Source organism: Hydra viridissima, unplaced genomic scaffold (genome assembly GCF_058129835.1).
Source record: "Hydra viridissima isolate aposymbiotic clone 2 unplaced genomic scaffold, HvirCarnegie_v1 scaffold_8, whole genome shotgun sequence".
Classification (NCBI taxonomy): domain Eukaryota; kingdom Metazoa; phylum Cnidaria; class Hydrozoa; order Anthoathecata; family Hydridae; genus Hydra; species Hydra viridissima.
The window spans coordinates 16,875,710-16,890,914 of NW_028324307.1; the positions used below are offsets into that span (position 1 = coordinate 16,875,710).

The 15,205-nt window shown below is 30.7% G+C and overlaps 1 protein-coding gene across 1 annotated transcript; it reads left to right on the forward strand.

Annotated features, from left to right (window-relative positions):
- Window positions 1-141: 141 nt before the first annotated feature.
- Window positions 142-3,141, forward strand: LOC149885384 (uncharacterized). Its single transcript, XM_090094676.1, has 7 exons — window positions 142-676; window positions 766-847; window positions 1,209-1,330; window positions 1,623-1,707; window positions 1,868-2,017; window positions 2,253-2,531; window positions 3,013-3,141. The coding sequence occupies exons 1-7, from the start codon at window positions 228-230 to the stop codon at window positions 3,139-3,141; spliced, it is 1,296 nt and encodes a 431-aa protein (XP_089950802.1). The 5' UTR covers window positions 142-227.
- Window positions 3,142-15,205: the final 12,064 nt, after the last annotated feature.

Genomic DNA, 15,205 nt, shown 5'->3' on the forward strand with positions numbered 1-15,205 from the left:
TTTCTTTGGGCCCTTGAAAAAACCCAGGGCCCTGGCAAACTTCTGCGTCCTCCCTATTACCCTCTTATAAAGCCAGCAGGTAGGTCATGATGTTTATATCTTATATTAATGATAATTAATATTAATGATAGTATTAATTATATGCTAATTTAATACTAATTAGTTAATTATATACAATAACAAAATAATTTACTTTTTGCGTTATATATTATCATCGATATTTGCAGATGCAATCAATTAATGTACAAAAAGGTGACACAATTAAAGTTATTCTATACACATCATATTCTGATTTGCTGTCAAAATGTGGCAATAAGTTCCCATGTTCGTCCAGTAATTTGCTACAATTGTATGATGGTTCTGGTGCAGAAATAGATGATGGAGAAACCCTCGATTTTTTAGTTAAAAATAATAATTTGAAACTAGTTTTTTTGGAACGTCAAGTGTCAAGTTTAGCATTAAATAAATCATCAGAAGAAGTTGTGGGAAATGAAAGTATTTCTTTAAAACAATGGCCAGGTTTGAAATTTGAAATCCCAACAGATGCAATTGTGGAAGCAAGGCTTACATGTGGGATACTTGATGCCAAATCAATTGTAGCAGATGGTCAATTTATGAACCACTGGGTTGGGATCATTTTTCATAAAGTATTGGAATATGTTGATCAACAAAATCCGTGTGTTTTTAGTTGTATTATATAGACTTTTTATCTAAATATTTTAATTCTAAGTTCTTAAACTAAATTAGTTTGTTTCAATATCATAGATATATAAATGGAAATCAATTAAATGAGCTGGTGATGGTTATTCAAGAAAAGTATCCAGAGTTCAAAGCTGTTCAATATTCAGTGAGTTAATCTGTGGTGTAGTGGTTGAATTCAATAAATTAAATTATAATATTTTGTTGTTTAAAAATATTTTATCCTTGCTGAAAAAATGTAAAGTTTTATTATAACTATTATAAAAACATTTTATTACAGTTGTGTTATGACTTTTAAATAAATTGATTAAATCTAAAAAACTTAACATGTGATTTTTAATTTATTATGAATAAAATTTTAATGAAATTATAAATTATAAATTGAATTATAAATAATAAAGTTTTTTATATTTTAATATCATTTTAAGTAATAATGGAAACTACACAAAGCAATACACGATTAAATTGACTAGAAAAGAAAAACGTTAATTTATTTTTTTTACTACTAGAAATGCTTCCACCAAAGAATTATTGACAGGTTCAAAAATTATAGAAGAAAAATGAATTGTGCTTCTGTCATTGAAAAGCGAAAGAAATATGCAAAAGCTACTGTGTCAAAGGCAATGAAGAGGTTTTTTTTATATAAATATACTTGATTATTATGTATTAAACTAAATATCTATAAAAAGATGAAAAGTTAGTCAGTTTTCATTAATTTCTCCTGATTTTCTTTGTTTACTTTCAAAGCAAGATTAAGAAGAAAATAATGGAAAATATATTCCGGATTTTTCCAGATATTTTACGCAGTCAGTTTTCCGGATTTTTAAAATGTGATATGGATGATCAATGCTTGTTCAATTTAATAGTTTTTTTTTATTTTATGATCATATTATATATTTCTATTGTGTCCTAATCTATTTTAGAGCAGTAAGTGACAGTGATATCAATGAACCATTAAGACTTATAACCAATATTAATGAAGTATCAGACATTGTAAATGAGGCATATGTAAGTTTACAATTATCTATTTGCTCCAACCTTTTTAAATTGCAATTCCTAGATTGTCACAAAAAATTGGGTACCACATATTAGCTTTATATCTGTTTTATAAATTATCATATTTTTGATTGTATAAATGTTTATTACATATTTTAATAAAACACTTTAGCTTGTTACAATTTCAAACAATGTTCAAACCTCACTTGAACAAGAGGTTGTAATGGAAACAACTTTCATGCAACGTAATAATGCAAGAGAAACTGTTGGATTTTTGACAGAGTTAGAATTATTTAAGTCCTACTTTTTATCAGCTAAAAATGTAAGAATTTCTTTACCTAATTTGTTTTTGACGTTTTTCTATCTATTTGAAAACAAAGATAATGTGTAAAAAGTAATGACTTTCTCCTTAGTTGTCCTTATCTTTTAATGAAAACTTTCCTGTTCAGGGTTAAATATTCTTAAAAATTGGGGAAATTTCACCTTAAATCTCCTTAAAATCCTTATTGGTATCCTCATTTTATTAGTGGTAACTGTGAAAAATTATATTTTTTTAGGTATATAATGAAAGCAAGAGAATGCTCCAAGTGTATCAGTTAAATGAGAGCTCACCGTACAAGGATAATGGACTAGACTTTGAAGAGGTTCAAGTTTTGGTGAAAGATTCGCTAAGAAATATTTGTATGAAATGGGCCCCATTTTTAAAGAGATATTCATCTGTTCTTAATCTGGTAAAGATGGTAAATCCTACAATGTCTTCTTCCGATTCACATACAATTGGATTTCAATTTATTGTGGCTAGATGTTATCAAAAACTTGTAGAATTTACTGATAAGGTAAGTTTAACTTTAAAGTTAAAGTTTTTTTGAATTCCCTTTACAAGGCCTATGGAGCTACATTTTTTAGTTATTGTTACAACCCTCTCTCAACTCTAACTCCAAAACACAAGCTTTGATGTACTACATGATGATGAATCTACACAACAGCAATTTTAATTTTTTCAAAATTTCTTAAATCATTTAATGTAAAATTAATAATAATGATTATTTAGTTTAAAGTTATTGTTATGCCTTGAAACTCCATTCTATAACTGTTTTATTGCATAATTATTATTGCATAATTTATTGTATTATTTATTGTTTTTAGTGTATTATTTGCGTAATTAATAAACAAGTTAATATAAAGTATAAGTTGTTTTTAAATGCATATATCTTTTATGAAACTATACTAGTGAAAATTGTTTTGTCTTCTTTTTTTTTTTGATTAACATCAAAAATAACTTATTTTGATCTATTTGATTTATTTATTTATTTATAGAATATGATTCGTCTTCACTATGAAAATGGAGATTTTGCAGTTACAGTTGATAAATTTTCTATTCCCTTTATATTTACAAATTCTTCCCGCTCCACCCGACCGACCATCCGGGCCGCCGAATTACTATGAGATCTCATAGTGGCTCGGCGGCCCGGATGGTCGGTCGGGTGGAGCGGGAAGAATTTGTAAATATTTCGTATTATCTGGTTTAAACCGGTTTTCCACCAATAGAAAAAAGGATTAATTTAATCCATTAATCCGTTAATATAAATTGAAAAAAACATTAAAAAAGTCATAACTCAGCTAACCACGCTCCGAACAACAAGAAGCTAGAAACTCTATCAAAATGCCTAAAACTAAAACAGTTAAAAAAGCTTTAAATAAAGGACTACCAAAGGAAATATCAACAGCTAAAGAAAAACATATAAATGAATTAAAAAGAAAATTAAATAGCAGCCATGGACAAGCTGAAGCTTACGATATTTTAATGCAACTGTCTTACACAGTGGATGATGCTAAAGAAGCCAACCAATACGCAAAAGAAGCGCAAGCATTAAAACCTCTTACAGATAGCGAATTAGACGATTTGCTACAACCAGACAATGAACACCAATGCACCTCAGCTATGGCACAAGAAATGGAAACACCTAAAAAACAAAAAAATATAATCGAGATTTCAGATGAAGAAGAAGAAGAAGATGAAATGTTAAATGAAGAAGAAGAATCTACAAAAACATTACAACGAATAATGGACGCTCAAGATATTGAACTAGACAAATCAGTAAGACATATATATATACATATTTATTATGAATATTATATAAACATATACTTACACTAATATAGGAGTTATTTATATTTAATTCAGGACTTAGCAGAGGCTTTGATCTTCTGCACGCCACAATTAAAGGGGAACCAAACGAAGCCATATGGTATGACCACAGTACAAACACAACAACATACTTACCAATTAAAACAAGAACGCACATTAAATGCGAATATGGAGATGGCAAGCCCAGTAGATTCGACGGAGCAAAACATACCCACTACCTCCTGGCGGTACCCGTACTTAATGCCACAGAGCGAAATTTCGATAATCAATCCCTCAATATCCGACGACGATTATTCAAATCACGAAGATTTGGATGCAGAGGATGTAACGTCAATAACAGTAGAAGGTACGGCTCATCCTGTGAGACATGTTTGTTTTCAGTTGAAATTAAGCACATTAACGGCAGCAATTACTACCATAATGTGCTTAAGTACTTTGAAAGAATTATTTGAACATATAAACAAAACTTTAATATTAAAAGATGCACCTTTACCTATTAATGTTATACGCACAGAACGTAAATCTAAACGAAGTCAAGCTAGAGAGCTATTCATTGATTACTTAGTTAATCACAAAATAATGAATAGCAGGCAGTATGACTTTAAATTAAAAGAAGATAATAATCTAAGACTCCTTGAACGAAACATGTCTTCTGGAGAATTAGATCCTTTAAAAAAAACAATATTTAGACAAAATTATCTACAATTCGGAGATTCAAATGTTATTTTAACACGTATAGTAGAATGCACAGACAAGAGCAGACTTGGCGCGGTCATTTATATTTTGCGCAATATTGCACAACAAAATTGTATCACTGTAAATAGACTTATAACACTATTATCACGCTTTTTATTTAATAAAAATTTCAAAAAAAAGGGATTAATCTTATGTGGAACTTCTGACGGAGGAAAATCCTTTTTCGCTAACTTACTTTATGCGGGATTCAAACCGTATGAAGTAGGTTACTGGAACTGTCCGATGACACAAAACCCTTCCCAATTTTTATTACAAAACTTAGTTAATTGTATCGTCTACAGATGCGATGAATTCGTTTTTGAACATGCTGGGGTGGTACAGTTAATGAAGCAACTTTTGGAAGGGGCTCCAACACTAACCACGGACATAAAATACAAAGATCCTCTGCCAGTTGATCCACATCCCGTAATCATCACAATGAACAGCGATACCAAAGAAGATATACTCAAATGGCATGCCAATGAGTATAAGGCCTTTGAAAATCGCTGTGTAATCCTCTTTTTAGGCAAACCTTTGTTTGACTGGATAAAAGAGGATGAATTGGGTGAATACGCAAAGCTTAATCCCGAATTATTATTCATTTTATCAAAAGCAAGAAAACAAAATAATGTAATATCATCAGATGTATTCAAAAAACATTTAAATGAAATACAATTTTAAAGTTTAAAACGTTTATTAATTGGTTCCTCATCACAAACATCTTCATTAACAACACCAATAAACATAGTTGAAAAAGCAGGTAAAAACACTTTCTGATAACAATTCAAAAATGTCAATTGAGGATTTCCTTTAACAAACGGTGTAGGCATAGTAGTTGTAATAAAAGTCGAATCAGAACCAAATTTACATTGCACTTGTTTAGCCCTAGTATAATTAGGATCAGGAGGATTCAATTTCATACGATCAAATACCCATTCTCTTTTATAAACTTGTATAGTATGAGTTAACCTAATTCTTCCTCTAACAGTAGTAGGTAAAATTTCACCCTCGGTATAAGCTGGATCAACACAAAACATTAACATTTTGCAATTTTTATTACCAGAAAAAGGCATCACATTAGGTAAATTATTCCAATAGGTATTACAAGTACTCTCTACAAAGGTATCACCAGCAATACAATCATAATTTTGTCTATTCTTCCACAAAACAGCACTTCTATCAAACTCAGAATAAGGTTGCAAAAATGTATCAAAGCACTGCTCATTTCCAAAAGGCTCCTTAGAATCAGTACAATAAGGAGTAATAGCAGCAAAAACACAATCCAAATTACCAGCAGCATATTCTTTTTCAGCAACATCTTGCCAATAACAACGATGTAAACCAACAGGATACAATATATCTTTACGTCTATTATCATTAACACTAATAACACTACGAGCAACTAAATTTTTTAATCCATGATGAGCCATTTCAATATGTCCAAACCGATAATCTACAGGATAAGTATTCAAAACATTCCAATTCTCATCAAAAAATCCCTCCTTCTTTTGAATAGCCAAACTCTGATCAGATTGAACAAACTGCCCACAAGAATTTCCCTGAGTATTAACCAATTTAAATTTACGAACAGAATTTGGATCATTAAACAACAACTTAATAGGTTTACGTAAACCAATATCATTAATCCACTCAGAATAATAAATTGACTTTTCAGCAACATTATTCCTTTCCCTAAATCTAGGATCTTTAGTACTAATAACATTTGAAAATCTAGTGTTAACAGGTTTACCATCTTTATCATCAAAAAAAATAGAGTCCTCATACAATTTCAATGTAGGTAATGGAGAAGGCTTTTTATCGTTACTTTTAAGTTTCATATCCTGAATTTTTTTCCAATCAGCAACATCAAATAACGGATAAACATTATCAGTTATCATTTGATCACCTTCAACATCAAAAAATCGAATACCAATATTAGACATCTCCAAAGGAACAACAGTATTTTGAGAGGTTTTTAATTGATTTTCAACACGAACATCTAATACATCACAAGAAACCTTCTTATCAACATAAAATACACCATCAGCAACAGGAAAATATTGATCTATATCAGCCCACAAATTAGGATACGAAACAGGAAAATAATAAATATCATTAACGGTACCAGAAGTAACACTACAATAAAAATATAAACTCTTCTCAATTGTAAATTCATCATAATATCCATGAGAAGGATCAAATCCCCTTTCTATAACGAAATCTGGTGACGCGGATGGCTCCCGATTCGGTGGTTGCTCCGCCATTAGTTGAATGAAAACCTCGATGAGACCACCCTTTTCTTCCGCTTGGATGAACGAAGTTTCTTTTTAACTTCTGAAGATACTTTCTTTCTATCCTCAACACCATTTAGAAACGCAGGGTTAAAAGAAAAAAAATTATCATCCAAAGCTTTTATAGCAGTATCAATCCCAGCATACACCTTGGTACCCATATTAGGTAAAAAATTATAATCAATTGGAATTATATTAGGTTTCATTAACTCATACCGACCAACCTTTCTAGAAACATCTCCAGCTTTCAAAACAGGAATATCCTGTGGTTTATACAATGGCTCAAATTTAGTTCTTTTCAATCGCAAATAATCCGGTAAATCAGTAGAAGGAACAGGTTGATAATCAGAATGATAATTCCATTTAAAACTACCATTAGAAGACATACTAGAATTAGATAACCTAGAACTATTTGAACTCAAAGAACTCAAACTAGTAGATGAACCACTCCAATCAGATTCACCATACAACATATCTTCCAATACATTAGTAGGTCTGCGTTTACCAAGTTCTTTCAAAGCAATACGCTCATATGAACCCATTTGATTTTTGGGTAAAACCAATTCCTTCAATAAACGTCTACCATCGCTAATACTAGGGATTTTAACATTACTAACAATGTTCTTTACAGAAGTACCAGCACTTAAAACACTCTTAGGATTTAAAGCACCAGTCAAACCAGTAACAACACTTTCAACAATGCGAGCAGTTTTATTGCAAAGGGTTAATAAAACAATAAAACTAAATAACTGTTAAACTACTTGTTTTTAATTATATAACATTTGCTACTCAAAATAAAAACTTATTTAATTTCATTCGGTTTTCACTTTATTAATAATTGCATCTCTCCATCATGCTGCATTATAGTTCCTATGCCAGAACATGTATTTATTGACATTGGTAGCTATGAAAATAACCTTTTCTAATGTCTATTTGAAATGTAAACTTTTCAGTGGAGTTTAAAGTTCCTTTCTTGATTTCTTTTCTTAACGAAATTGTTCTTTTATTCTTAGAATTGATTTTATGCAAGTTTACGAGGTCCTTTGAGTAGGAAAATGAGCGAACGCGAATATAAGGAGTTTAAAGATAGTCTAGTAGATTGACAGACATTTCTTTAGATACTTTGTTGTAAGAAGCATTGCAACTTTTTGAGAAGTGAGATAAAACCCCAACATCTTGAAGCAACTCTGCAGTCATTTTACTGCAGTCAATATTTTTACTTAAAACTTTGTTGATTTTCTGAAAGCTATTTGTGCTACTTTAAATAGTGACAAAGCATCAGAAGATATAGACCAAAGACCACCTCGATTTTTTAAACTGGTAAATTTTTTATTAGTATCATGATTATACTCATCAAAATAATTAGAATCATTTTCTACAACTTTTCCAGCCAACAAAATTGAGAGTGTTTCTTGACAAAATCTTGTTTTCCAACATTTTGAATATCGTATCCTTCAATAAAAAGTACTTAATACATACCCACCCAAATATTTAATTTAATTTTTTTCTTTATCTGTAAACTTAATTTCATCATGAATAACTAAAACTGAGGTAACATATTTAGACTTAGTCAAGTGAGCCATTTCTTGTGGGATATGACCTTTCAAAGGTCAAAATGAATTGAAAGGTCATATCCCACAAGAATTGAGATTTTATCTGTGAGATTTCTCATAAAACCTCTCTGACCAGCAACTTTGTAAAATTGTGGATAAAAAACTTCTGCTTCACTATTAAAACTTTCAATAACTTCCTTTATTAGATCGAATGAATGCTTTGCATCACCTTCAGAGAAAATGTACCTTGAAAGCTCATCTCTAATATATGAAGGGTAGCAAAGATCGTTTTCCACAAACTTAATGCTTTTTTTAATGAAAGTTATGAATTCGTCTGCAATGCACTCACGCTTATAATCAGTTGTTGTATTTGTTAGCAGTGTTGAAGAGTCAATCTAAGACTGATGTGTTGTTATGTGACGTTAGAGTCCTTTCTCTGATTTGTATTTTTTCACACACTGCTGGCAGTGTAAGTCGTTTGAAATGCTTCCATTCTCAATTTCTGTAACAAATGCATAGATATCATTAAGAAATTTATTTTTTCAAAAAAAAACGTCTGATTCTAGATCTAATATAAGAGAATGTAGTGTGCATGTAAGTAATATATAGTAGATGCAAAATGTAGAAGCCCAGTGAAAAATAAAACCGTACCCCACGTGGGTTCCATGTGGGATTCATGTGGGACGGATATTCCCATGTGGTATCCGTATGGAAATTTGTAACTTTAAACCCGTCCCAGCTAACACAAATCGTTCAAGTACGTTCGAAGAACGTTGGAAACGTTCTACGAACATGCCCGACCGTTTCTAACGTTTTACGAACGTTTCTTTAACGTTTTTTGTTAGCTGGGATATGGGAAATCCGACATGGTTTACATGCATAACCGTATGATATTTATTCACATGGGATATTTTAAGTGGGTTTCTATTGGGATTTACATGGAATTTTATTTGAAAAAAAAAAAGAAAATAATAAATAAAACAAAAAAAATTTTATCCACTTTAAAATTCGAAATTATATTACTTGCGCGGTCACGACAATATCATATAATAAGAGTTTACAAGAAGCATATAACAATTCAATTTTCAATTCGGATTGTTTCGAGTAATCAAGTTTTAAGTATAAAAATAATTTTAAAGAATAGCAAACAAGAATGTAAATTCCACGAATAATTTGTATCTCTCCTTTTAAAAATAGGAATTTTTAGTGCAAATAAACATTATAACTGATAAAATAATAAGTTGCAATAATGTAATATCCTGTAATAATAGAATTGTTTCAATATCTTAATATAAATTCTTATATACAATATGAAAAAACTTTGCCGCTTTTAAAAATGACAAAGGTTTTTTAAGTGAAAAAAACAATAAATGGCAAATAAAAACTTTTAATATATCAAAAAAAACAAAAAAAAAAAAGAAACAAAGTTATATATATCACAAACATTTGTATTTAACCTTTGTGGTGTTCACCCCGAAATCAAAATTTAGTATCGCTACAGAATACAATAGTAAAACTAATACCACTTAGTAATGTTATTACCACTGCTGCGTTTTAGAAATGACTATTTGATAAGGTTAAGAAAGTGATGTAGAGACAGAGATAACCTTTTAATTGGGACTGACAAACTAATTAAGCGGATATCATTGGGTGATTATTAAATACTGTTACTGGACTTATCGCATATGCGATACTGAAATAGGTAAATATATGCGTATTGCACAACTCACATAAGTTACATAAAACATTGAAAGCAAATAGTATTTATTTAATTTTGATTTAGAACTTTTTTAACTTTAAAGACAATGTCGCACAAGAAAAGTTTTAGCAATGTGGAGAAGAACTAAAACATTTGGGCCATATATCTTCTGAAATTTCAGCAAATGCATAAAAGAAGGAGCGCTGTGCGTTCACAAGAATCTTCACTCGAAGAAAAATGCAAAATATCACTTAAAAGGCATGTAGGGCATTACAAGTTTCTTGGAGCTGAAATCAAAGGACGAAAGAAAAGAATAGGGAACATTCCTAAAGACGTTCAAAGTATATGGAAAAATAAATTAAATTTTCCTTATGTATCCGATCAAGTAATACAACCAAAACTTTCATGTGAGTTAAAACTTGATATCACAAGAGCTAACGGAGTATGGTTGTCAGCTGAAGATAAACAACTCTATTATCTACAAGTAGAAAGTAGAGGAAAAGTTGTTTAAGGCACCTGTAAAGAAGCAGGCAATTCATCCTTCAAAGAGAACAAAACTACCTGACAAACCATCTACATCAGTATCATACGATCTCTCATCTAATGATAGCGATAAGGAGTCGGATAAGTCTGAACCTATAGAAAGTGAATGTAAAACAATGATGATAATGATGACGAATATACTTGCTACTAAAAAGGAAACATAACAAGAGTAAAGTTGCCGTCAACTTAATGACATCAACAAGATTATCAATAAGAAAAGCTGCCAAAATTTTCAAACAATCGATACTCAATAGTGTTAAAATTCCAACACCCAGTCAAGCCGGAGTTTATAAGTCAGTATTTAAGGAATTTTCTAAACTGAAGAAAGAGGTTATCAAAAAACTTAATTCCTGAACATTGGTCTCAAAAATTTTGATGGAAAGCGCCTTAATGAAAACGAATACTAAGTTGTAGTATTGAAAAATGAAAAAACAGAAACGAAATTAACTGCACTGTGTTTGAAAGATGGAAAAGCAGAAACTATTACTGATAGAATTTCGACAATTCTTGAGGAATATAATTTACGGAATATTGTGAAGATGATAGTGGCTGACACAACCAGTGTTTCATTGGTAAAAAAAAATGGTGTCGCCGTAAGACTGAATAACTGTTGTTCATTTCTTGACAGTTTCACCTGCTTAATAAGATTCTGCGTGTGGTGATGGATGAGGAAATTTGAGGGGGTGGGGGAGAGGGTGGTTAGTGTATCTTTTATTCAATGTTTTCCACATTCAGGATTTTCCATCAGAACTCCAGAAACAACAAGTCTTGCACGAGCAACTAGTTTTAATCGTGCTAATGTAGGTGTATTTCTTCAAAAATTATGAGATGTTTTAGATAGACATCATTTTTCTGAATCTAATATTTACAATGCTGATGAGACTGGTATTACCACTGTGCAAAAACCAAATAAGATAATTGCTCGTAAAGGTATTAAGCAAGTTGGAGCATTAACACCTCAAGAACAAGGGACACTAGTGACAATGGTGTTAGCTGTTAATGCATGTGGCAATAGTGTGGCTCTAATTTTTCTATTTCCGAAAAAGAAATTTTTTGATCACTTTATTCGTGATGGACCAAATGAATGCATTGGTGCTTCGAATGGGTCAAGCAGGATGAATGAGGAGTGCTTTGTTACTTACTTAAACCACTTTATTCGGCATGTCAAGCCCACAAAAGAAAGCCCTGTGCTATTACTTTTAGACAAACCTAACTCTCATTTATCTGTTCAATTAGTGAAATTGTGTAAAGATAATGGCATATTTTTGCTTTCCTTCCCTCCTCATTGCTCACATAAGTTGTTGTCATAAACATTTATTAAACCACGCGATGACGTCAAGTATATTTACAGTAATTAATATATGGTATGAAGTTGGTAATTATTATCTTATTTTTAGTTACGAATAATTGTCAACTATGTCAGATTTAGTATAAATAACGCTGTTTTCTTAAAAAGAATATATATAAACAAGTTACAAAAAAGGCGTTGAGTCGATCTTCCTTAGTCAGTTAAAAACAAAGAAATATTCACAACATTGTAACCTCTAGAAAGATCTGTGTTTGGACCATTCAAAAAATGCGTAGCTAATGCACAAGACTCATGTATGAAAGAATGGCCAGGAAAAACAACAAGTATATATGGTTTGCCAGGAATTTAAAAAATAGCCTTACAGCATTCTTTTACACAACAAAACATAACATTTGGTTTAAGAGTGGCAGCAATATTCCCTATGATAAAGATACATTTTCAGATGCAGATTTTGCTCCATCATTTGTTACTAATCTTCCAGTAACTCAATATAAAGCAGGTATTGGTATTAGTGTATCAACTTCAATCTCAGTTGCAATTTCATCTCCGGCATCATTATAATTCTCCTCAGAGACTGTAAGACCTCTACCAAAAGCACATCATAGGAAAGAAATACTCACTAGATCAAAAAGAAAGTATGCAGAAATTCTTACAGATACTCAAGTAAAACAGCAATTTATAGCTGAAAAAAATGTTGCTTCTAGAAAGAGAAATTCTAATGCTTCTACCTCAACAAAAGAAACAAAAACATTAAAGTTGAATTAAAATGGAATTAATGAAATTTTTTGCATTAAAAAAATTGTTTTTTAAACAAAATGTGATTGTGTTTTTATATCCTAAAAACAGAAAAAAACAGAACTTAAATATCCCAAATACTCTTCTTGTCTTTTTTTAAACTTAGTTGTTTATATATTAGACTAAGAGAATTTTTTTTTCAAAAACAGTTTTTAGTTTACTAAACAAGTCAGGTATATGTGAAGTCTAGCATAATAAATGTATTGCAGCTCAAGGAAAATATTACCTTCCTTTATTGTAATTATAAAATATTTGTTGCCAAATAGAAATTTTATATTAACTAGTAATTTTTTTGTAAACTCTGCAAGGCTTATACTTTTAGAGTACTGTGTTGCAACTTTCCCCGTTCACTGTTGTAACTTACCCCGATGCGGGGTAAGTTGCAACATCTTTTTTTTTATTTTTGTTTCATAATTGCGGAATAACTAAGTTTTATATTATATTTATCAATATTGTGTTAATATGTCACAAAAATCTATTTTGTAACCCTGAAAAACAAATTTAAAAAATATTAAGGTTTAAGGAGATAAATGCAGTTTTTTAAATTTTGGTGCAACTAGCCCCGGTCTCCCCTACAGTGCAACAGTGATTCGAAAATGTCTGCTTCCTTTTTTATGCTAATCATCCTAAATGTAAAAGCAAGTAAGCAACCTTAATTAAACATAACGAAACAACAATTCAAAGATGGTGTTACTTAAACAAAAGCAACAAGACAATTGTGAGGCTTTTGAAAAAGTTACTGAAACTTTACTTGAAGACATTTATGTCGAATCCAAAATAAAAAGTCGAAGCTCAAAAGTTTGCTCTAAACCATCATCAAAATTTGTTAACGTTGAAAAAAAAACTTTAGATTTTGAAGAAAATCAAATTCCTGAATGTTAACAGTTATTATGTTCTAAAACCAGTAAATTAAGTAAAGGTGATGAGGAATAAAATTTTCTTAAAACTAATTCGTTTTCAATTCACACGAAAAAAGTAGGACTACGGATGAAATAAACGAGTTGCATAAATTATTTAACATTTCTAACATGATAACATTAACTCAACCTTTAATTTGTGAAATTGTTTCAAAAAATGAGATTCTAAAACTTTGATCTCCTAAGCAAATATACGATAAATTGCTCCGTTTAAGAAAATGTAAAGTTGTATTACTAAATGAATTTCATGCAGATCAGAAAAATTAAAAATGATAATAAACATAAATATCCTACAGGGTGAGGCAAAATTAACTCCCCTATTTGAAAGAGCTGTTATTTTTTATTTTGATATTAACTGTCATTATTTTCTTTTTTTACAGTTGTAAAGTGGAATAGTACAAAATTAATTATTAATTGATTCAATCCACAACAACGTGAAGAAATCATGACTATTTTTATAAAAGAAAAGAAGTCAGTTGTGTTAACTCAAGGAGAATATCGAAAAAGACATCGTAATCAATCAGCACCTGTTAAGAATACAATTCATGCTTTATCAAATCGATTTGAACAGTATGGAACAACTTTAGACTCTAACCATTCAGGAAGACCAAGAACCGCCCGCTCTAAAAAAAATATCGCTCGGGTTCGTAAAAGTGTTGCAGAGCCAACAAAAACATCAACAAGAACACGTGCTCAACAATTAAATATTTCTCAGCGCTCTCTTCGACGAATTTTGAAAAAAAATTCACACCTTTTCCTTACAAAATCCAGTTAGTGCAAAAGCTATTGCCCAGAGACCATAATCAGCGTTTGAAGTACAGTAATGTCATTTTGAATATTGCAAGAAAAATTGATAAATTTAGTGAAAAAATGAAGAGTGACGAAGCACATTTTTATCTCTGTGGCTATGTCAATAAACAAAATTCTTGATTCTGGGGAAGTGAAAGCCCACAAATCATTCATAAAACATCATTGCATCCACAAAAAATAACAGTTTGGTGCGCTATTCATGCCAAAAATGTCATTGGATCTTATTTTTTTTAAAGACGAAAATGGACAAATAACAACTGTTACTGGTGATAATTATTGACAAATGATCCGAGACTTTTTATTGCCACAAATGGAAGAACAAACCTGGACAATATGTGGTTTTAACGGGATGGTGTCACACCACAAACAGCCAAAGAAACAACACGGATTTTGTAAGACCTTTTTCCAGGTAGATTAATTTCTCGTTTTGGTGACTTGAATTGGCCTTCAAGATCACCTGATTTAACAGCTCTAGACTTCTATTTATGGGGTTATTAAAAAGAAAAGGGGTACGTGAATAAACCACAAACTCTTGATCAACCGAAAAACAATATTCGACAAGAAATAGAAAACATAGCGGTTGAAATACCCAAAAAAGTAACGAAAAATTCAATAAAAAGAGCAGATTTGTGTAGAGCCGCTAAAAGCGGACATTTAGTTGATATCATTTTTGCAAATTGACAAACAAAAAAATTAAATGCTAAATAAA

Bases quoted from the DNA above. Each gene is read 5' to 3' on its own strand.
- LOC149885384 (XM_090094676.1), top strand. From the start codon at position 228: ATGCAATCAATTAATGTACAAAAAGGTGACACAATTAAAGTTATTCTA. The intron at 1,331-1,622 runs GTTTTTTTTATA...AATCTATTTTAG, and splicing joins GTGTCAAAGGCAATGAAGAG to AGCAGTAAGTGACAGTGATA. The intron at 2,018-2,252 runs GTAAGAATTTCT...ATATTTTTTTAG, and splicing joins ACTTTTTATCAGCTAAAAAT to GTATATAATGAAAGCAAGAG.